Source organism: Anabas testudineus, chromosome 9 (genome assembly GCF_900324465.2).
Source record: "Anabas testudineus chromosome 9, fAnaTes1.2, whole genome shotgun sequence".
Taxonomy (NCBI): domain Eukaryota; kingdom Metazoa; phylum Chordata; class Actinopteri; order Anabantiformes; family Anabantidae; genus Anabas; species Anabas testudineus.
Window position 1 is genome coordinate 27,707,236 of NC_046618.1, and position 24,750 is coordinate 27,731,985.

Below are 24,750 nucleotides of genomic sequence, written 5' to 3' on the forward strand. Positions count from 1 at the left end.
CTTGGATTTCAAAATCCAGTGGGTTTCAGAAACCATCCAGGCTTTCCAGGACATTCTGGTATTATGTGTAAAGTTTCAGGAGTATTCAAGGTAATTCCAGTTATTTTAGAAGGTTCTGATGGATCTAGCAGAAATTCCAGGATTTATTAAAGAGGTTCCAGTTTACATACTAGTGGTGTTTCAGGGAGTTCCAGAACATTTAGAGGAGAATTCAGGCGTGTGGGTTCTTGAATGTATTTAATGTGCTTCAAGCGATTTCCAGGGTGTTCAAAAAAAGTTCTATTAATTTTTAGGTGGTTTCAGGAGAGCTGTCAAGAGGTTCTGAAAAGGTTCCTGCCAGTTCCGAGGAGGTATGAGGTGCTTGATAGGTTCTCTAATGGGTTCCAAAACTTCACATGAGGTTTTAGGAGTATTTAAGGTATTTACAGGTATTTTTAGGGTCCTCTGATGGGGATTCTGGGAGTTCTAAGAGAGGTTCTGATCATTTTCAGCATCTTCAGAGATCCAGTGGAGATTCAAGGCCTGAGACAGAGCAGAGTGTTCCCAAATTGTTCCATAGTTCCAGAGAATATTTTAAAAAGACACTCATCGTACACAGTGTGTGTGTGTGTGTGTGTGTGTGTGTGTGTGTGTGTGTGTGTGTCACTGTGTGTGTGAGTGCACGGTCTATTTGAGTTCAAGGACTTTCCAGGAAGGATCATAAATTACACGAGTTAAATTTCAGGCTGCAGAAGATAAGTGAAAAAATTTTTAACGGTAAAATCCAGAAAAAGAATCAGAAGAAAATGAAATGAAACAATAAAATGAATTAAATCAGAAATCACCTCTCTAGTAAGATTCGAATTTAATAACATAGAATAATTTCGATATTTTATAATTATCATGACGTCAAATTAAAACCAGGCGATGATTAAAAGGATAAAATCATATTTATCATTTTGTAAAGCGGAGTCTTTCTAATCCGGCCCGTCTTCATCTTCATCATCTTCCTCCTCATCGCCAACATGTTTGCAGCGTCTCATTGACTTTTTCTTTTCCCGCACAGAAATATTTTTCCAGGCTTTTCCAGACGTGTGTTTCCCTGGAGGAAGAGCAGCGGCTAAAGAAGGATAAATATTTAATCAGCGCTGCTCTGGAGTTTTTGCTTAATTAGAGGAATTCTGCTCCCGCCACGAAAGTGAACAGAAATGACTGCTGGAGATGTCAACCCCCCCAAACCATCAAGAGACACGATCACCCCCCCCCCCCACACACACACACACAACTATTATTATTATTGTTATTATTATTATTATTATTGTTGTTGTTGTTGTTGTTGTTGTTGGCTTCGTACTGAAGCTGAGTGGAATAAAACACTTAAAACACTCAAACGCAGCTTATTAGCAGCTTTCCCTGCTGTGTGTGTGTGTGTGTGTGTGTCTGTGTGAGGAACACAGCGCCATATGTCCGTGCGTAAAAAAGCGCAAATTGGTGCCAAGTTTACGCGCCGCTCGTGTCAGTCAGCCTGAACGCGGATGACAGAGGAGATTATTCCACATGAAACCAGTTAATCCCCGCAAATCTGAAGAAGTCTGTGAGGTTGGAGGAAGTGAATACAGATTTCTGTTACTGATGAGTTCTGTATTACAGTCGCGTAGCGGTGAGCGGCCTGCGCGGAGAGTTTGGATCCATCCAAACCTGAACCTCGGTCTCTGTCAGAACACATCCACCACAGTGTGGTGACTTGTGTGAGGGACGTTTTGAACTCAGGCAGAACTGAGAGGTGACGTGTGGCTGCTGCGCTGCAGTGAAGCGGGTTTGAACTCCGCACATCTACAGCCGCGCGTTAAAAACCGGGTCCGGGACCTGGAACAGACTTGGACACGTTTCACCTGTTGAACCGAACAGTGACGTCACTGTCTTCATTCAAACGTCCAGAATGACGTGTTTGCACCTTCAGAGCTCGGTTCTGTTCGTCTCATTAACTCTCGTGTCTTTCTCCTTGAAAACTCCCGTTTAGCCTCATTTTTTACAGCGTGCACGGTCGAACACGCGGAAACCCTTATTTGGCGCGCGCTTTGGAAAAAAACAATGACGCAACGGGCGACTTTGGCCAATGAGTCGTCAGAGGCGCGACCGATATTCAAACGAGCTGCCCTTATGTGGTCATGTCTCCGCCCTCTCCTGGTCCACGCCGGTCCCCCGGGAGCTCCAGAGCCCCGGACCCCGGGAGAAGGAGCTCTCCGCCGGGACAGAGGAGCCATAAAGAGCCGGGGAGGGAGGGGATGAGATTTCTCGCTGCCCACTCCCCCTGTTCCCCCGGGAGCCGCAGCCTTCCACGGTCCGTCCCTCCCTCTTGTTTGCTAATCATTTCATTTTACTCCTTTTTGAAGCGGTGGCTTGTTTTTTATCCCACTTTTCATTTTCCACAATCCGCGGCTGCTCGCCTCCCTCTGATCCCCGGCTCTCCCCGCTCACTTCTCCCAGCATCAGGCTCTCCGGATCCCGGCTCTGAGTGTCTCTCTCCCGGCTCCTCTGAGATGCTCTCCCCGCTCCTCGCTCCTCTCTCCGCCCTCTTTTAACTTCACACAGACGCCGGTTTAAAGCCCGGGCTGCTGCGAGCCGGGGCTGGGATCTAAAACAACCCCGGAGAAACCCACAGGGATCCGGGGCTCTTCTCTGGATCAGGACCCGGTACTTTGGGGAAGCTCGCTCGTGTGTCCCCCACCCCTCCTCCTCCTAATCGCTCCTCTTTTCTCCACCTTAATCCAGGTGGTCCTTTGGCTTTTTGAGTGGCTGGTACAGGGAGGATTATTCTTCTTCTTTCTTGTTTCTGGTGAAGACAAAGCTCCCAGAAGGACACTTTGATGTTCTCCATCCAGGACAGCCTCCCCAGGGGGGCTCTGACCATGAAGGAGGAGCCGCTCCCCACCGGCATGACCCCGGTCCGCTCCTGGATGCAGGGCGCAGGGATTTTGGACGCCAACACGGCGGCCCAGAGGTAAAACCAGCACCAGAACCCGCAGCTTTTCATGTCTCTGCTCTCCGGTGATAATCAGTTGTCAAACTCCGGAGTGAAGGTGAAAGTGAAGGATCCAAGTGTTGAGGACAGAAAGAGTAAAAAACAAGTGAAGGTTAAAGCACAGAAACAGTTTGATTTATAAAAACAGAAACAGTTTGATTTATAAAAACAGAAACAGTTTGATTTATAAAAACAGAAACAGTTTGATTTATAAAAACAGAAACAGTTTGATTTATAAAAACAGAAACAGTTTGATTTATAAAAACAGAAACAGTTTGATTTATAAAAACAGAAACAGTTTGATTTATAAAAACAGAAACAGTTCAACTACTAAAAACAGAAATTCAGTGAAAAGTTCCAACTTTCAGTCTAAAGTATCGGAGCAGCCACGAATCTTGAGTGTTTGGCTCCTGGTTCCGTTTCAGGTCTAAAATGAAGCCCAGCTCGTTTAATCTCAGGCAGAAATCAAGTTGCCTCGTCGAGACAGAGCAGCAGGGTTCATGGTTTCAGCGCTGAGCGGCAGCTTCATCACGCCGTCTCCCTCGCTCTGTCCGGCGGATTCAGATTCGGCAGCTTCCCGCTGAGAGCGCGCACAGACGCCGAATTACTCTCCCGCTCCCCACGTGTCTTCAGAAACCCTAAAACTAAATGAAATTAAGTCCACTTCTCTCAGCCCGCGGCTCCCATGGTTGTTTTAAACAATCCGACCTGAGGTTTGGTTCCGCGCGGACTCGCAGCGCGCAGAGAGGCGGCGGCAGGAGCGCGGGGCTGCGGCCGCTCCACGCGTCTTCTTAGGGGAAATTTAAAGCTTCTTCACACCTGAATTAAAATGACTGATATGTGATTATTGAATTAAATCACGCAGCGATTTTCTGTAGTAAATAAAATGTTTAGATTTAAAGAAATGATTTTCAAGTGGATCCAGTTTTCTTAACGCGATATTTTATTAATGATCCGACTCGGGGAGGAAATACAGTAAATTTAAGTGGGTCACGGGTTCAGTGAAAAAGTTCAGCACATTTTCACATGCAGGATAAAATACACCAGTCTCTGCTGAATTTAAATAAAATAAAATTGAAGTCTTTAACCTAAATCTGTTAAAACCGGTAACATCAATAATTTCAAAGTCACAAATGTGGAGAAAACCTCGGAATCTGCAGCCTGATTTGAGTTTTATAATATTATATATGTTATACATTTAGAAAAAAGTACAATTTGAATTTTAATAGGTCATAAAATGGGTGTTTTAGTCCTGAGAGGTCTGAGGTGAAATGTTGACCACGTTTACGCAGATAAATCACTGCAGGATTCTGAGCGCTGCGTCAGGTTTAAATCACCTGAACACGAAGAGAAAAAATCCACCAACAATGTGCACAAGCTCCACATGCGGAGCGCAGATAAAGCGACCGAGTCCCGCATCCATCAGCCCAAAACACGCGCGGAGGATTTTCTCCAGTTGTTTAAAGAAACTAAAGCAGATGATGCAGGCTCATTTACAGAGTTGGACTCAGTGAATTTTAACGTGTGAGGACATTAAACCTGAAAAACAACCAACAAACATGTTCCCAAATAAAACTGAAGACAGAAATAGAGAAAGTTTGGACAGGACACAGTCAGAATGAAGCAAACCCACAGCAGCAGGTCCTGGTTCATTTAATGAGTTTGATTTGATCAGTAAAAACTTGTCCTCACTGATCCTGGTTGGTGCAACAAGCTCAGTCAAAAACTGGGCAGTTAGAAAATCTGCAGATAATGATGATGATGTTTGAGACATTTCTGACTATTTAAGAGAATTAAATTAAATTAAACAAATATGTTTTTGATCCCAAATTTCTGTTATTGAAAATCAATTAAACAAAAGTTTCTGCATGTGTGGATAAAACGTGTGATAAATGGTTTTATATGTACAGACTGATGATATCACAGTGTGTGAGTTCCACTTTAATCTGTGTGACGTAAACGTTCAGCACAAAATTAGAAAATAACATCAGTGAAGCTGTGACAGTTTTTATTAAACCTGCAGGAAAAAGGACAAAACAGAGGAAGAATGAGAAAAAGAGAATTCGAAAACTCCAGACGTATCTCAGAGCGATTTGAAATAAAACTGCAGCATCCTTCATTCTTATTGGCTCGACTCAGGGTAAAGAATAACTCCCCAACACAAGCGACTGAGGCTGTGAAGAAGCTGCTGAACGTGCAACCAAAAATCGATAATGCAGAAGAAAACATCTGAAAAATGATCCACGTGTTTCAGGCATAAATACACTAAAATAAAGCTGTTTGTCAGAGGCTGCAAACATTCGAGCTCATTGACACACCGAGCTTAAACGTGCAGCATGAATCAGTAAGTTAAAAGTGCAGCCTGACGCGCTTTAAACACCTGAGGACGAGGTGTCGAAGCCTGAGTGCGAAGAGATGAAAAGTGTTTCTCTGTAGCTGCTGTTTTTGCTTCATTGTGAGGAAGAAGGCAGACACATGATAATGAAACTTTCAGCTTCACTTGCAGAAAGATGGCGATTTGAGTCAGGCGTGCTGAGCCTCTATTCACAATCTAAAGACGGACTTAAAATCTGTGCAAAACACAGAGACGCCACAAAAACACATTAGAAAGAAAAGTTCAGGAAGATCGGGGTTAGAACACAGGAGTAGAATGAGCGGCGGGACTGTAAGACTTGTAGGAGCTGGTGTAAATAAGGAGAAAAGACGTGTTTGAATCTCCACTACGTTTAGTTTCAGTCTAACAAGGAAAATGCAGATTTACAAATTTGCCTGAGAGGGTTTTACAGTCTGCACAGGGTCAAGTTGTTCCTGGGAGTCGACCCTGAGATTAAAGACAAGTCTTCACAGAGCAGGGAGCTGCTCTCTTCTGCCTCTCTGCTGGTTTTCTGAGCACAAGCTGCACATTTGTGACGTTTTTGTGTTCTGAAACATTCACATTGAGGTGACAACACCGGTGAACGGCGACTCTTCACTGCAGTGAATGAGCGAGTGTGTTGTGATTTGGCTGGATCTCAGTGGGATTTACCAACCTGCAGGAAACCAAAGCTTTAATGGAGGCCGAGGTAGAAGCAGCAAGTTGCTGCTCTGTCCGGTTTCTGCAGGTTGTTGTGTTGCAGACGCTGATGTGATGCGTCGTTCACGTACCACAGGTTCATCTTAGAGGGATTCACAGCTCAACATCCTCTATCGTTTGATTCCGTTAAAGACACAGAGGAGGAATCCCTCTGCTGTGATGGACAGGTGTGGTTAATTAAAGAAGCAACATCTGAATAAAAAGTTAATATTTCAAATGAAAACTTGAAATAAATATGAAAAACATATATAAATGACTAAAGTCATTGTCTAGAATATAATAATATATCATCTATATGTAGATGAAATGGTTGATGTATAATTGTAAAAAACACAGTTGTAGTTGTAAGTGTGTGTATTTGAAAGAATTGAAGAGTCAGGTTAAAGGAATGATTTTAGATTTATCAGTGAAAACCATTCATGATAAAATTAAAATAAATATTTAAGCTGAGTTTGATGTAAATGTTCCTGCGTGTTACAAGATTTGATTTTAATGAACTCTCCGATTAGGAATTCTGCTCATTGTTTTAAACATACACAAGTTTCTTGTAGCAGCAGATGCAGTAGTTCAGGGACGGAGGAACGTCTCAGGGTTGATTGAAGTGGCAGAAAGAGCAGGAAGAGAAACGGAGCTAAAAAGCTTCATTATGTCGATGGAGCTGTCAGATGGAGGCCGGTCAGTGAGCGCAGGGATCAGCGCTTGTTTGCTGGGATTTAACAACTCAATCGAATTTAAACCAAAGCTCACTGCAGTTTATGTTTCGCAGTAAATTCTCGATGACGTGTTTTTCCTGGTTTCCTAAGTTTAGACTTTAAAGGTGAAGAATAAAAACAAACATGGACATTTATATGTCATCAGCTGGCGTCAGCAGCGCTCTTCTCGTCCGTTAGTGAGGAGTCATTTCCTGTCAACTTCTCTGATTCTTCTCTGAACATCAACCATCAGCTTCCAGGACTTCGACTCACTGCTGCTGTACAAACACTTTCAGTCCTCATCAGTCACATGTAGCTCTCATGGAAAACCTCCTCGAGACGAACAACTGAAACAGAAAAACACACACATTGTGAGGAAATGATTTTCAGGAAACTTTTCAGGAAATTAGTTAAAAAAAATCAATGATTTAATAAAAATGTTACTGAAACGAGCGGCTAAAAAAACGGACGTTAAACCACTCAGAGCTTAGACTGAGCCCAGATCTCCTGTGTGTGTGTGTGTGTGTGTGTGTGAGACTTTAATTCAGCACAGTTGGACTCTGTGGATGTGGATCAGTTGTGACCGTGGTCGAATGTAAAAATATCTTGAAAATTCTTCAGTTTCCTCGACAATGTTAAACAAAGTTTGACTTCAGGACGGACTCGGTGTTTTTGGTATTTTGGTACAGGTATTAATACTTTTATTTACTAGAGTATCTCTAATGTTGACCTGTAGTATTTATTATGTGAAATCAGATGGAAATCAAACTGACTTCCAAGACCTGGACCCAGACTGGTCTGAAAGTCTGCAGATTAGGTAGAAACTGACATTTTGTCTCGACTGGAGGTTTAATAATAAGCGTGCAGGAGCCGGTTTGATCTGTTGATTTGTGGATTATTTAGACAAATGAATAATGGACCTGGAATCAGATTCTCCCAGTGTCAGAGCAGAGTTGATTAAAGTTGCAGCACCGCGCAGACATCAACATAACAAAATGAACCAATCTTATGTTTAGAGTGAAGCCACAGGCTGCAAACAGCAACAGAACAGGAGCTCGATCCACATCAATACGTGATTCAAAGGCATCCTTTAAATGAATGCTGCTAAAATTGAGGGTTTTTTCTTTGCAGTTTGGTGTTGTAAGAACTTTTATCATAAATAAAAACTGTTGTTTTGACCAAGGTTTGAAAACTTCAGCACAAATGAATCAGAACTAATACGTAGCTTAAGGCTTTCACTGTAGAAACCAGTGGTGAGGTTCATATCTCAGCTGTTTTCCCGACCGTTCAACCCTCACTCCAGATCACGACCTTTCTTTATGCTTGTTGCACCTTGAAACCTCTCGTATGAACGTTAGAGTGACTCAAACTTTGACGACGTCAGTCTGATTTAACGTGAATTAATTCAAGGGATTGATATACTTATTTAGGGGAGAATAAGGCACCAGCTCACCCAGGATAAAGTTTATTATAGAGACCGTTAACGTGTTTCTTTTCACAGGAGAAAATGTCGATTGGTGGATTATTTATCTGAACACACATGAATGATGAAAACTTCTGATAGCTGTGCGTCTGTGTGTCGATCTGTTGCTGGTTTGAGTCCCATGTGGTGAATCGATGTCAGTTTGCAGATGTTTTCTCGTCATATTAGACGCAGAGATTCAGGATTCGTGTTTTTCCTTCAAATCCACATTTGTGTCTCCTCTCTGATGGACGTGTTTCAAGAAGAAACGGCTTCATTATCAAGTAGCTTCACCTCAGAAAACCAGAGGATCTGTTCTGACTGAAGGGTTTTCTTAAGGTGTGTGGGGGTCAGAGGTGGCGCTGGTGTGGTGTTGTGTAGCGCAGCGTCACTGTGGATCTCTGCGATCCTTTAAATCCACTCTTTCCTCAGAACCTGGGATTAGGGACGGGACATACGACACACTCGTCGTGCGTGTTGATGAGTTTTACATGATTCAGATTCAAAGTAAAGATGAACATAAATGATTATGGCACAGATTCAGTTTCCTGTGAGATGTTCGTGTGATGAGATGCTGAAACATGGGGACTCTCTGAGGACCAGTACAACGTGCAGCGGCGCGGTAACAGGTTAGAGATCGAGGACCTCGAAATTAAATCAGTTTGGATGAAACAGTAACTTTCTAACTTAAAACTTTATTTTGAAGAAACAAAATAAATGATCTGCCTTCAAATCTTAATATGTTCGTGTTTGCACATTGAAAAAAGTCAAATCTACAAACTTTAAAGATGAGATGTAGTTTAATACGACACGACTTCAGGAAAAGAACTTTTAGAATTGAACTCTCTGTAGTTTTTGTGTTTGCACCGATGTATAAATTCAATAACAGGCAGAAATAATGTGTGCAGACAGAAGTTTGTCTTCCAGTTTTGAAAGGTGTGTGTGTGTGTGTGTTGTGTGTGTGTGTGTGTGTGTGTGTGTGTGTGTGTGTGTGTGTGTGTGTGTTTGTGTGTGTTGTGTGTGTGTGTGTGTGTGTGTGTGTGTGTGTGTGTGTGTGTGTGTGTGTGTGTTTGTGTCTGTGTCTGTGTGTGTCTGTGTGTGTGTGTGTGTGTGTGTGTTTGTGTCTGTGTGTGTGTGTGTGTGTTTGTGTTGCAGCTTCAGGTGAACAGATTTCCCTCGACCCTCCCTGTAGAGGAGAACAAATACTGAGCAGAGTGACTGATCCTGTGCTCCACGCCCTATTTTTGTCCTCTGGGGTTGAAGGAGGACAGTGGGGGGGAGAAGGTGTGTGTGTGTGTCTGTGTGTGTGGGTGGGTGGGGGGTTCAGGTGAGGTGAATAATCGCTGACTGGGGAATTCCCACTTCGTCTGTGGCGTCATTTGTCATAGGTCCAATCATCAGACGTTTGGCGTTCTACCCGGTGGTGGTGGTGGGGGGGGGGCTCCACATTTGTACACAGAGACAGGTCTTTGACTCTGGCAGTGACGGATGTGACCACTGAGAGGCTTTATCGGAGCGGTCAGTCGAGACCTCGCCTAAAGTTCTTCTTCTTCTTAAAGGACAAGTTCCCAGTTTTTGTTGTTGAGCAGCCAAACAGATCCTGAAGATCCAGATCCTCCGTCTGGGTCTAAAGCTAATGAGGCTGCAGCAGCTCGAGTTATTTAGATCAGTCTTGATCTTCCAAAGTGGTGTTAGTATAAAATTCCCTCTTTGTGATTCCCTGCTGGACGATCTCCACTTAATGTGACTCAGCGGGAAAGCTGAATCCTCGTTTTCCCACAGTCCCACAGAGGGACGACGGTGGTTCTTCCACTGGGATCATTGTAGGAGGTAATATGGACACCTGTCAACGTTTTGAACAGAACATGAAGTGTGTCAGAGCAAACAAAGTCCACGCAGACACAAAACATGATCCAAAAGACGTCACCACCACATTACAGCAAACACAAGACCAGGAAATCGCAGAAAGGCACGAAAAAGACCAGCGATGACGAAAAGAGACAAAATGGACAAAATGGACGAAGAGACAGTTACTGAAAGACACGAACTGGGGCTTCTGATGGTCCTTGTGGTTGAGGACAAACATCCCTCCACACCCTCCACCTCCAGCGCTTCACACACACAATTAAACTCTGAACGCCGCCTTAAAAACGCGTTAGATAATTAAACAGCAGCAGATGCCACGTCAGCCTCGTTACTGTAAATTCTCCCAGACGTCGTCCTCGTGCTCGGAGTGGAAGTGAAGTCAACTCCTGTAAATAAACCCACACTGAAGTCGAGCACGACTCTTTCGTCTCCTTGTGGCCTTTGCTCGACTAATCAGAGGAAGCGATGCAGAGAAAAAAAGCTGCAAACAATTAACCCGAGAGGAGCAGGTGACCAGACTAATGGGCTCAGCCTGTGTGTGACAGGGTAAAGGATGTGTGTGAGGAAACAGCTGACTAGAGGAAACATGCAGCTGTGTTAGTCCCTCTCTCCATCCATCTGACTGAGAGCACAGAGGTAAAACATCACAAAGGAACCTCGAAGAACTGGAAAACTCCACGTCACATCCAAAACTTTGCAGCCAAACCGAATCACGAAAGTGTTTCCTTAAAAAAAAAAAAAACTGGCAATGACAAAACTAAGATTTACTGAACCCTGAATGCACCACACAGACAAGCGCTGATGACAAATTTATCAAACCTATACATCATAAAGTTTAGTTCAGCTTTATTCACCAAATCCCATTCAAAAAATAAGCTTTTCTAGAGCTCCTTTAGTTTGTCTCTGCATCTTTAAACCCTGAAAACACAAAAGTACTGAAGATCTGTCGTTAGAACAGTTTTATTGACCAAATGACCAAACTCCATTTAAAAAATGTATTTATTTTACGATTTGAGTAAACAGCTGCATAAATGAAAAGTGATCCCGTTATTTCCCGTTACATCTACTATTAAACCAGAAAACAGAACTTTATCAAAACTTTTAACAGTTTGTTTCTTTGATGTGTCAAATCTATGTTCTGATAGGAGAGTAGGCCTATCGCTGAGAGTAATCAGATTACATTGCTGAACATATTGATAAACATGACTCCTTTAATGCCATTAGTTTTTAAGATTAAAAAAACTTTATTCATCCCAGAGGGAAATTGTTTAATGTTTGTTTAATTCAATTCAATTTAATTCAATTCAAATTTTATTTGTATAGCACCAAATCACAACATGAGGGAGACATAGAGGACGAAACACAACTACAGGAGAGAGAAGACACACAGTCAATGACATGAAATGGTGCAATTTGAATGGACAGAGGAGAAAGGAGAGAGGAGAGGAGCTCAGTGTATCAGTAGAGGTCCCCCAGCAGACTAACCTATAGCAGCAGAACTAAGAGATGGTTCAGAGTCACCTGATCCACCTCTAACTATAAGCTTTAGTTTATTCACCAAACTCCATTTAAAAAATCAACAATTTACAATTTTCTGTAAAGTAGCTGCTGTTTTTTTCTTGTCTCAGTTGTTTCACTGTTAGTAGAGCAAAATAACCAGAGGGTAACTGAGTAATCAGATTACTTTACTCATTAGGAAACTGAATGCTGCACAAAAACCAAAGTTTAAAGTAAAACATACGCTGACTTTCGCCCCCTCTTATTTAGCAGCATGTTCCTGGAATATAAATGTTAATGATGTGATGGTTGCTGCAGCAGCTGGAGTTGCACAGCTGGTTATTTTAGTATTATTAGTATTAATGTGTGTATTACTATGAGTCTTGTTAGTATTGTCAGCTGCAGAACAAACAGCTGCAGGTTGGAGTTTGACGTCCGTGAAGCGTCGTCTGCTTTTACACTTAGATGCATTTTCACACATTGAACACCTCACAGAACGTACTAATTAGCACACGTACTGCTCACACACTCCCGCTCAGGAGTGTGTGCAGAAGTCCCTCAGTCTAAAGACTAATTTGTTGGTAATTGCTGCATGACAGGAGCAGCCATTCCAGCATCGAGCCACCGTTTCCTCGAGCCAGTCGCTCTAATTAGGAATGACACACACTATTAAGGTGCACAAATGGAAATCAGTCAGCGGGCGTTTCCTCCCCAACGGTGCTGCCGCTGCCGTCGAACCCACAGAGAACTACAACAAAAAAAAAGCTCATGCAATATGTTTCCCAACATCCTCACAGAAAAAACAATAGAAGAGTGTGTGTGAGTGTGTGTGAGTGTGTGTGTGTGTCTGCACCTTTAACCTGTTTCTGTTTCAGTACGTAACTACAGGAAAATCAGTGTAGTGATACAGATGTTGAAGCACCAGGACTGTGCATGGCCCCCACTTCTCACAGTGGAGTCGCTGTGTGTCGGAGCGTATTAGGACCAGCCTGACCTCAGTCTGTTTGACCTCTGACCTGTGAAATCCTGATGGCTGACACAGGATGAGAGAGGAGCAACAACTGAAGAAGCTGTTTGTGAGGACAGTGATAAAACGCTGTTTCTCAAGGGTGGGTGGGCCGCGGGAAACAGGCCCCCCACCTTAGGAGGTGTTAGGGAGGACGAATGATCTGATCTACGAGCTGCAGGAAAACGGATTTATTCACTGATCGGATAGTTTCAGTACCGTAGTTATGATAAACTCTGAAGTCTGTCACTGTCTTTGTGGTTTTACTGCAGTGTTTGAAACCTCGGACACGTCTCGTCAGTTAATCACTGAAAATAAACCGACGTGAAGCTTCTGCAGGTTTGGTTCTAACCACGTTCTGCAGGTTTGGTTCTAACCACGTTCTGCAGGTTCGGTTCTAACCACGTTCTGCAGGTTCGGTTCTAACCACGTTCTCATGCTTCTCACTTCAGCTTTTGGTCTGACTGCACCTTTAATCTGCAAACAGATATTTAATGTTATGGGGACTGGTCCTCACAAGGATAGCGATGGAAAAAAATGTCCACACAACCATGGAAAGACACACACACACACACACACACACACACACACACCATGGCATTAATCAAACAGGAGATGGAGTGTGACCACTGTTTGAGCCTCTAAGCAGCGTGGCCGGCTGCACACACACACACACACACACACACACACACACACACACACACAATCAGGTCTAATTACCGTGGACGTCACGTTTGAAAAGTTAAAATATGCACAGTGCTCGTGTTCACTACTGTGTGTGTTGATTTATTCAAGGCTGCACAATTACCCAGGAATACATTTACACAATCAGACCTGTGTTTTCTCTCACACACACTGAACTGTTTGTTTAGCTCTTATTAGCTGTGTAATGTGAACTAATGAGTGAGGGTCGACCACGTGTGTGTGTCTTCCTACAGTTCTCCTCAGTATTGGTCCGAGATCATTTGGAAAATCTCAAAGAGCTGCAGGGTTATTTCATTTCAGTCTCATTCATGTGTACCTTAGGAGGAGGCTGTGCTGAGCTGTACTTCTTATAATACACGCACTACACGATGGATGGAGGTTTTCTACCAAAGTCAACCAGCACATTCAAAAACCACAGAGTGAGTCTGAACAGAACCAGAAAATCCAACCGCGTCTGCTGAAGGAGTAAATGTGTGTGTGGTATGTGTGTGGATGGTTTCCATTTGAAAGGGTCAGTGGACTAATTCTAACTGGTACAGCTCTGCTTGAATGTGTCCGAGTGACGCTACTGAGAAATCTTCGAACCACATCAGGGGAAATATTGAACATCATTTTAGACTCATTTCCTAAAACATTCATCCCGACAGAGTCGCTGTCTTCGGGATCCTCTGATATTTAAATAGCTGTGTTTGGCTGTGAGAAGTAGAATCAGGTGTAGAACCAGTAGAAGACGTCCTTTACTCAGATCAGTGGCTCGACTGATGATCCTCCTCTAATCCAACACCAGAAAAGATCAACCTCACAGGTTTTATTGCAATATTCAGCTCAGTGGATTGACTCAGAGTGTGTGTGGATATGAACTGACTGCTGTCTTGCTCAGTAATTGTTTGCAGAGCGCTCAACACGACTCAGGCTGACCTTTAATTTCAGGCCTTGCAGTGGAAACGTGCAGATCGACGGCCGCGGCCCTCGTTGCCTCGCCGTGTTTGTTCTCTGTGTGTGTGTGTTTTATTTTTTCCCCTCTCTGGCTGCTGGCGTGTGATTTACACTCCGGGCATGTTTGAGCGAGCCGTGTGCCATCGATACTGTTTTTATTACACCTTGTGCCAAGTGCTAACAGCCGGATACGAGCCGTGGCGACGAGTGGATGCAGCCGCAATTAGCATAATTGAAATAATAATGATGCTAACGAGCTTTCTGAGTGGAGGCAGAGCAGAGAGGAGAGGAGAGGATGAGCGGTGGCGACGCGTCATCGTGGCGATTGGCTACAGAGCATTGTGTGTAATTGGGATAATGGGCTGGTTTAGTGGTGGAAGTGATGCTTTTGATGCCGTTCAGAATGAAACAGGTGCCAAATTCACCAGTGTTTGTTTTTTTGGCAAATTTAAAACCTACATTTGTATCAGGTCTTATCAGGTAAATAAAAACAAGCAGAAACAGTAGAGCTTTGGAATATTCTGCAGATTTTTAACTTCACAGCAGAACTCCCCATCCCGTCAAGTCATTACTACAATACAACCATCCATAAATACGTATGAGAAATGATTTAAGAATTCTCTAGAAATGATTGTGTGCAGGAGAGAAAGAGACTCTACTCATAAACATAGACATAAAACCAGTCAAAGAAAACACAAAGTCAGTAGGATATGCACCAAAACCACATAGAAAAACAAATAGAAAAACAGGAAGTAAATAAAAATCAGCACAAATTACAGTGAAGACGTAAAATGACCACATAGAGTTAAAACAAGTGAAGATGGATGCAAAACAGCCACAATCAGACAAAGTGAGTTGCAACAGACATACGGCACAGAATGACCTTTAAATAAAGTTGAGTAACAACTGGAACACACCAGTAAGAACGGACACAAACAGAGAAGTAAAGACGAACTGAATAAAAACGGAAAGCAAACAGCAACAAAGCAGCTGCAGCACATGTCTCCGAGGTGCAGACAACGAAATGACCACTAAGATGGAAAACTAAGTCCAGACACCCTGACAGTTTGATTTGTGGTGGTTTCATGTCCCTTCTCTTCTTTTTACCTCTTTGTATTTTCAGTAAAGGATGTTTCCTCCACACGTGGTAGCAGGAAGTCTTTGTTTAGTGTTATTTTTATTTTGGGTTTTCTTACACTCAGCACTTTTTACTCCCACTGAGCCTCCGTTAAATCAGACTCTGACCTGGCCGACACACACCTGAGCTGTCATCCTCCTCCTCCCTCCTGCTGAATCTCTCTGCAGACTCTCGACTCCACCGTCCATCCGGCCAAACGCTGCGAGTCGGAAAAATTAGCTCTCAACAAACTGGCCTACAAATGAGGCATTAAGCATTGGTAATGGGGGTGCAGAAAGGTCACGGCTGTATTAATCTGCCGTCTGGGGAATACACCCCTGAGCCGAGAGAGGGAGAGAGAGAGAGCAGGCGAGTTTCCAAAACAAACCCTGAGCATGAATAAATTTTTCTCCGAGCTCCGGCGATCGTATTGATCATAAAGCGTTTTAGGAAACAAAACAAGCAGCGAAATGAGATTGATGTAAAAATATTCGGCTGTTGTTTTGAGCGTTTCCCCCTCGGACACTCTGAGGTTCTCGGGGCTGAGAGCGGAGGTCGCTTCCTGCAAGAACATTGATTTTTATTTCAGGATCAACGAGGAGTTTTATCCACTGTTACTGAAATCAGCAGCTGAATGAACTCAGTGATGTTCTTCCACTTACAGACTTAGTTAAAGCTTTTTTTACACGTAGAAAATAAATGATGCTGGAGCTTATCCTGAGACAGTAATATGGCATTTAATCAAACATGGGATGACCTCTGACCTTCTGCTGCTTATTATCAGTGTAAATCAACAACACCATCGACAAACACTGCTATCCTATTAAAGGAATAAGTTCAATAATCCCCCTCTTTACTTTTTGAAGTTTTAATCAACACTGAATTTCTTTCACTTTTCTTTGAAAATCATTTGAATTCATTTGTTTAATTTCAAAATTAATTTCAAAAAGCACAAAAATAAAAAAAAAGTACAAAATATCCAAATATGGGCCCATGACAGAACCCTGGGGAACCCCAGGGTATCTTTTAAATTAAACCATCAACATAACATCACATATGTTCTTTTAGTCCTTATTCAGACGAATAATAAACTAATCTGTTGTATCAGGTGTGTTTCTATAAAACCAGTTGATAAATCTGCTGTTATGTGGTTTCACTGCCTCTGATGTTGTTTCTGTTTTATAGGTCGAGCTCTCAGCCTCTCAATCATCATTAACACACGATTTCTAATTAAAGCAGCAGAGTGTGTGTGTGTGTGTGTGTGTGTGTGTGTGTGTGTGTGTGTGTGTGGGATGGACAGGGCTGTTATTCACAGACAATAACAGCAGAACCTTCTCTCTCTGTCTGTGTTTCAGTGGGGTGGGTTTAGCCCGAGCTCACTTCGAGAAGCAGCCTCCCTCCAACCTGAGGAAGTCCAACTTCTTCCACTTTGTGCTGGCGCTGTACGACCGTCAGGGTCAGCCGGTCGAGATCGAGAGGACTTCCTACGTGGACTTTGTCGAGAAAGACAAGGTGAAGTGTCCTTTATGTTTCTTTAACTTTTTTTTTTCTGATCAGACTTTTAGATCCAAGATTGAAGAACCTGTGATAAGGCCAAAACTGTCGGTTAATCCGCTGGTGAAAATAGTCCCTACCGTTTCCTCCATTTCCTCCTGTTTGGTTGATCACACTTCAGTGTATCTGATTCTGACGTCACCAATTTTAATTAGAAATGTTCATTTAATTTAAGCCACTTGCTTTAGAATCACACTGACTTTTAAAATGATCATGAAAGTCTCACGACATCAGGAAAAAACAGCAGCTCAGGAAACATGAACCAGATGATCATGTGAGTCAGTTTTAACGTTTTCATTTGAATCGGTTTTACTGGTTTGAAGCTTTGAGCTAAAATAGTCACAACTTTTAACCAGTGTGTTTCAGTCTTTGTGTGCGTTACTGTGTAAAAACCACTAATCTAACATCTGGCTTACGCTGGATATAATTTAGAAAAATTATGGCACAGATGAAAAATACGATACAAAGCTTTTATCAAACTTAGAAATGAGGTGAAAGACTTTTAGCATGTCTTTGATTTAAATGAAGTTTTTCTTATTTGATCGACTCCACGTGTTTTAAAGACAAAAGCGTCTGATGGTACATTTACATTTTAGTCATTTAGCAGACGCTTTTATCCAAAGCGACTTACAAGGAGGATACAGAAACAACGGTAGGCAGGGTGAGCGTGACGAGGTCTTGCCTAAGGCCCCCTACTGGTGGTAGACCACAGCTGGGATTTGAACCCCAGTCTCCCACATGATGTTACCACTACACTAACCAGCCGTACATATGAATATGTTTCTTTCTCCTAAATATGGAGACTCGGTGTGTCTTTGGAGGTGGAGTGTAGAGGAGTGAGCACACTTTCGAGTCACAGACACAGTAGAAACTGAGAGAAGCGTCGACTTTTCCTTGAAGTAGCATCATTTAAAACATTTCTAATGAAACTAATGATAATAACAGAAATATCCAGACAGGTTTGGGGCTGTTTGTTCTCTGATCGGTTGCCAGCTGGCACTAAATCCTCGCCTCCACCCACTCACTCACCTCACCTCTGCTTTGACCTCTAGTCCCTCGCCCTGATACCCCCCCAGAACACACACACTGGGACTGAGCCAACACTCCCAGGCACAGTTGGCACCGAGCGGCCGACCGACAGAGGCTGAAACGAGACAGAGGGAGAGAGAGGTTGGGAGGAATGAAATAAAAGGGGACTAAAGGTTGAAAAGACACAAAAGGGAGGATAGAAAGAGCGAGAGAACAGAAACAACTTGAAAAGGAGACGATACGAAGGAGTGTTTGTAAAAAGCTGAACAAAAAAATCCAGTTCAGCATCAAACACGCTGTTTGCATACACACGCGTCTGGACTTTTACAGTATTAAACCAGAACCAACATCTGTCTCCAACCTTAACCAAGAAGGTCTGAGAGTCTGAACCGAACAGTTTAATGACACTGGACGAACATGTTCAGCATCAATTGTCTTGTGTGGGAAATAATACTGTATGTCCTTAAATAGAAAACATAACATTTCCTACAAAACAGCTTTGCTGTTGTAGTTTAGTGGCAGCAAGTAAATAAAATAAGAATATAATATATAATTAATATAATAAAGTATCAATATGATCAAAATAATTACTAGAACTAAAACGGAAAAATGAAAACTGATTTTCCTTTTTTATTTAAAATATGGATGGAACCTGACATGTACTATCTGACAGCTGCCCAATAGGACATATTGTAAAACACGTTCTACTTTAAAGAACAGTATAGGGTACATGTACATGTTTGTTGTTCCTCCTTCTCCACATTAACGTGCTGAATAAAGTGGGATTTGTGTGTTTGTGTGACAGGAGTACAACGGAGAGAAGACCAACAACGGGATCCACTACAGGCTACAGCTCCTCTACAGCAACGGTGAGAAAACACATGAGACCACGTGTGGATGATTAGAGATTCATGGTTGTTAAATATCTGGAATAAATTGATGTAAAGTGTTAAACAGGAGAAGATGTTTGTTCTTGGTTGAATGATGCCTTGCATTGGAGGGTTTCTAGACCCAGAACATGCTGGAGAGATCATATATCGCATGTGGCCGGGGAACTCCTCAGGAAAATGTCGCTGGAAGAGGAACATCTGGACCACGTCACTGAGCCTGCTGCCACCGGACAAGTGGCAGATATCTCTGTATTGTCCAGGAGATCAAATCAGGTTTTATTCCTCTAGCTCTAGATTACAAACCACAAATGTGCCTCAGGGGTCTTTAACGACAACACTCGTGCACGAAGAGGATAATCAGGGAGGATGCTGAGCATTTTCCAGCTAATACCAACGGACGCGACCACAGCTGAGCGTCCTCCTCTTCACCACGAGGACCTGGAAAGACGACAGACGACGCACAAGAGGCAGAACCTAAAACCATATTCACGCATGTGGAGAAGGAACGAACACAAAGATGGAGAGAGAGATAGAGAGACAATGAAAAAGTTGATTCATCTGAAATAAGACGCATACAGTCAGGACACGAGATATATACTGTACATACTGTACATACCATATATACTGTATATACTTTATATACTGTACATACTATATATACTGTACCTTGATTGGGTTTCTGTAAAAACTAAAACTACACTGAACTTCCCAGGTTGAATAGATTCACTGAGACAGATACTGAGAAAGGTAACAGGTAAAAACACTGAACTGTGTTTTCAAGGGGACCTCATACCTGTGCAGGTAACAGCTGCTGGTAACTGTACAAACACAGTGATTGACAACATGGAGCGAAGCCTAAATTGAGCCTTTTTTAAATGGTGGTTCTGTATTTCTGTCTTCATTCAGATGGATTTACAGTATTGACTGATGAAGCGGAGCTAATGATGGGTTCTCTCCCACAGGTGAATCAGCCTGTGTTGGTTTGCAGTTGAACTTTGTGAGTTCAGAATTAGCAGAGAAGGAATTTCTCCTAAAGGTCACCTCGCTGCACCGTTTAAGGCTGTGAGGCTGGAAAACCTTTTTCATTATGAGCAGAGAGAGACCGACATCTGGAATATTTGACAACTAGCCGAACCTGAACTCTGTTTTGTCCATTGGGGGTGGTGTGGTGGTGGGGGCTCTTTAGCTGATTCAAAACACACAGCTCTGCTTTGTGCTGGCAAGAGTCCAGACGTGCAGGAGGAGGGCGGCAGTAATGCTCCCAGACCCCTGCAGAACCACCAGATAAAGTGGGACATAAAAGAGCGTTTTCTTCCAAAGAGGGATAAATCTCTCTAATATGAGTCGGCGTCGTCGGATTAGCATCGTACGGAGGTAATTGACCTCATCTGCAACCGGGACGGATAGCTGCCATTTAGTGTGCAGACTGCTCAGCACTCAGCTGCAGAGCGAGGAGTGAATCATGTCAATTAGAAAGCGGAGGAAGCTGCGAGGAAACGGCCTGAGAAACGAGAAGAAAACCCACAGCATCGAATACAATTAGAGCTACTCCGCCGCTAACAGGTGTTCCCTGCAATTTCCTCCACCCCATGTCGTGTTTGTGTCACATTTACGCCCAAATGCATTGCTAATAAAAGACAAGCAATGATTGATATTTAATTTGTCCGAGAATGAGCATTCCTTGTTATCCTTGAGGAGAAAAGCAGCGGTGGTGGTGGAGCAGTTAAAGGTGGCCTGGCCTATAAATAAAGAACAGCTCTGGAACAGAGCTCATGTTTGGTTTTGCTGGGGGGGTTGATACAGAAATCACACATACAGAACATTGTTAGGAATCAGTTCGTTCACCTGGTGGAGTAAAAGGATCCACGTCACAATCTGTAGGTGCAGGTGGAGGTGACATGAAAATATCCAGACAGAGACAGACCAGAAAACACATCTGACACAAACCTCCAGTTTAATCTTAGGGGGGGGATTTTAATTGGTGTGTTATTTTTATCTTGTCAGATACATGTCATTATGTGATGGGGTTGAATCTATTTTCCATGTGACCCTCGTGTGGTTGATGTGTGACAGTTTTCATGTGTTGTGTTTTTCAGGCATCAGGACAGAACAGGATCTTTATGTCCGGCTGATAGACTCTATGACCAAACAGGTGAGAGACACACAACACTGCTTTATCTGCTGGAGTCCAAACTTATGATTATATGGAGAATATGAAGAGCAGTATAAATTTAGCAGGAGACAGAGAGGTAGACAGTGAGGTAGACCTCTCGTAGACGTAGAGTACCGACAGCCACACGTCCTCCTCCTCTACGCCCTCCTTACTTTCCTAAACTCTGATGGGTTTTCCTTTCCAGCCGTGCAGCTCGGTGTTTAGCTGACTGCAGGTCCCACCGTTCCTCCCACGTTTCCGGTTTTCACTCACTCAGAACCCCTGTGTTGGATCTGAACCTGCAAACGGTTCCTCTGCCAAGAAAAACCCTCAAATAATTCCAGAATCCAGCCGAGTCTCCGAGCCTCAATCCTGTAGCTCCCTCACACCTGATGGTTGAATTCACAACAAATAATGTGGGAATGAAAATCCAAAAGTTCAAGGCTTTAATTTGTTCTCCCACTTTTTAATGAGCAACATGAACAGATCAGTGTCTTATATAACAAACAAAGAACAACAAACAAACAAACAACAACAACATCCATTCACAGTCTGAAGTGAACGTGGTGAAGTGAAATAAAAAAGAGTGTGTGCTGACATTGACATCATGGACGAATCTGAACAGACCAAACTAAACAAACACAACAACCCAAAACTCCCTCAGTGGAGGAGGGGGGTACTCAAAACAGTGGGGGCCAGAAACCAGCTACACCTGTGTTGGGATCAGAGTTCGACCTCCCAAACATCCTCCCAGCCTCACCTCCTCCCTACTTAGTCATATCCCCCTCCCCCCGTCGGCATGTCACCGATCGATGTATCAAGCAGCCCCCCCTACAAAGCGTCAGCTGAGGAAACCGATCAATAGGCCCTAATGTGGCGCAGCGACGGCACACAGGAGACAATAATCCTGACACCTCCTCCTCCCACTACATGGCCCCCCACAGGTCGACAGTCAAAGCTGACAGACAGGTCGGCCGGGGGCTCTGCAGATCGATAAGCCCCTGTCGAGGGCCCGTTAGGAGCCCTGCATCTGTGGGGCGGTCAGGGTGAGGAGCAGCTGGGATAATGCAGATTGTAGTGTACGGTAGATTAACGTGGGGGGGGGGTGTTTCTGGGGAGGCAGCGAAGTCTGAGAGCAGATCAGAAAACACACGTCTGTTTGTGCGGTGGAGAAGTTTTATATTTTAAAACTAGATGGACTAATCACAGGGTCGGTGGTTCGATCTCCGGCTCCTCCTGCTCATGTTAACATATAGAGACACTGAACCTGGATTTGCCCCCACGTCTAACAGCTACCCCATCATCTGCGCGTCATGGAGGTGCAGCGCAGGGGTGGCAGCGTCATGCTCTGGGGGTGAGTTTGTGAATGGATCGCACGGATGTTTCCGGAGCATTTCTCCAACATGGGACCAACGTAGAGTTTTGTGCAGTGGTCGTTAGATTAATTGTTAGAAAATAAATGGGTCCAACTGAAAAAGCAGGTTTGTGTAAAGAGGCAGAGAAACTTGAGGAACGGGCTGAAACTCATAATGTCACAGGTTCATGTGAACCCCCTGAGAACGGCATCAAATAAATACAAGCTGAACGGGAACGGCAGCGGTTTCCCAGAACTATCTGGCACCAGGTGTCCTCACAGAGATGGACAAACGCATGAAAGCATGAAAGTCGACGTGTAGTCTCAGACTCGTGGGATTCTGGCATCAGGAAGGATGATGTAGGAATATCGACCACACCTGTGTGTGTGTGTGTGTGTGTGTGTGTGATCCACATCCCTCCTGGTCAAACTGGAGCATTTTAATCCGGAGGAACGGAGCCAGGATCAGGATCAATAATGCAGAAGTGGTCGTTATCCTAAAAGTATTGTCCCCCAGGGGGGTGTGTGCAGGGGGGAGGTCTGTTTTGACTATAAAGGTGGATGAGGTAGTGGTAGGTCATCGCTGGAAAGAAGGGGGGAGGACACACACACACACACACACACACACACACACACACACACACACACACACACACACACACACACACACACACACACACTCGTTGGAGTTCATTTACAACCACCAGGGTATTACAGCACACACACTCCTCAGCGGTCATCCGTCATCCGGACTCTGACATGACAGCTCGGTGGGGATGAGGAGACTGTGTAGGAGTGGTGTGGAGGGGGGGCGTCATCCTGGGGTAACGCCCACCATCTGGCAGGGAATTCTGGGAAGGCTGAAGGAGGCAGAGAGGTGGTGGTGGTTGGAGGCCATGTTTTTTGGTGTGTCGGACAAAATACAAACTGCACCTGCAGAAGTGAGAAGATGAATGTGAGATGAGTTCAGATGAAACAGAAACAAGTAGAAAAAGAAAGATTCAACTATGAAGTGGAGTAGAAACAAAAGTAAAACTAGTAACTATCAGATAATGTAACTTAAAAATAGGAATATTACATTAAGTAATGAACAGTAAACTGGTTTAATGAACAGTAAACTGGTTTAATGAGCAGTAAACCGGTTTAAAGAGCAGTAAACCGGTTTAATGAACAGTAAACTGGTTTAATGAACAGTAAACTGGTTTAATGAGCAGTAAACTGGTTTAATGAGCAGTAAACCGGTTTAAAGAGCAGTAAACCGGTTTAAAGAGCAGTAAACCGGTTTAATGAACAGTAAACTGGTTTAATGAGCAGTAAACCGGTTTAAAGAGCAGTAAACCGGTTTAATGAACAGTAAACTGGTTTAACGAACAGTAAACCGGTTTAATGAACAGTAATCAGATTATTATGACTCATACACATACACTGTTCTTGTACTGTTCTTTGGTTGTGTAAAGCTGCTTTGTGACAATGTCAATTGTAAAAAGCGCTCTACAAATAAAATTGAATTGAATTAAACCGGTTTAAAGAGCAGTAAACCGGTTTAAATAAGGTTTGTTGGATTCTGACAGCGTCTGTTTTGTCCCATCAGCCGATCCTGTACGAAGGCCAGGACAAGAACCCAGAGATGTGTCGTGTCCTCCTCACCCATGAGATCATGTGCAGGTAAGAAGCTGAAAAAAATGAACCCTGATGATCCCGCAGGAGCAGTTCTGGGCCTCAGGTTCAGGCTCAGTGGCTCAGTGGAAGGACAAGTGAGCATATAAACCCACTCAGTTGGGTATGCATAGGACCCAGCTCTCCACTAGCTCTAGAATCAAGTTGATTTTCTTTTACATCACACAATCTGAGGTTCTGACTGATTAGCCACCGGGTCGATCTGCTTCCTGGACGAATTTTTGGTTGGATTTTTGGCAGGTCAGCTGCCTGCACTGTCAACCGTTTGTTCATAGATCTGCTGTCAGATGAACTTCAGGCAGTTTCTTTACTGGAACAGAGTTTTCTGCTGGAATAGACTCTTCTGACTGCGCATGTTCATAAAACCAGCTTTTAATCAGTTCTGAGGTGACACTCTGGAAATAATCTGGCCAGCACCACCAGTGATCAGCGGTGTTTACACAGACGACATGGGAGCCAACAGTTTTATCAGTTACATCTACAAAACCGTGTCCATGAACTGATGTCTGGAGGGAGAGCTCTGTTGTATCGACACCTCGCTGCAGAACAGACATCATTATTTTTTGTGTAAAATATAAGAAAATAGCAAATATTTTTTCTCTAAATCGACTCATTGATGAATTGTTGCAACTCTACCATCCTCAGCCCCCCGAGCCTGATCTCTACAGCCCAGAGAACATTTCCTCTTTTCTAGTCGGTGAAGCAGTCTCATGCTGTTCTGGAGCTTTCAGTCATATCC

General features: G+C 43.5%; 1 protein-coding gene across 1 annotated transcript; it reads left to right on the top strand.

Moving 5' to 3' along the window:
- The first annotated feature begins 2,411 nt into the window (after nt 1–2,411).
- LOC113150606 (transcription factor COE3-like) lies at nt 2,412–24,348 on the top strand. The gene is made up of 6 exons (XM_026343178.1): nt 2,412–2,980; nt 16,711–16,867; nt 18,744–18,807; nt 20,925–20,980; nt 23,926–23,999; nt 24,252–24,348. Exons 1-6 carry the CDS (start codon nt 2,847–2,849, stop codon nt 24,346–24,348), a joined length of 582 nt encoding a protein of 193 aa, XP_026198963.1. The 5' UTR covers nt 2,412–2,846.
- Nucleotides 24,349–24,750: the final 402 nt, after the last annotated feature.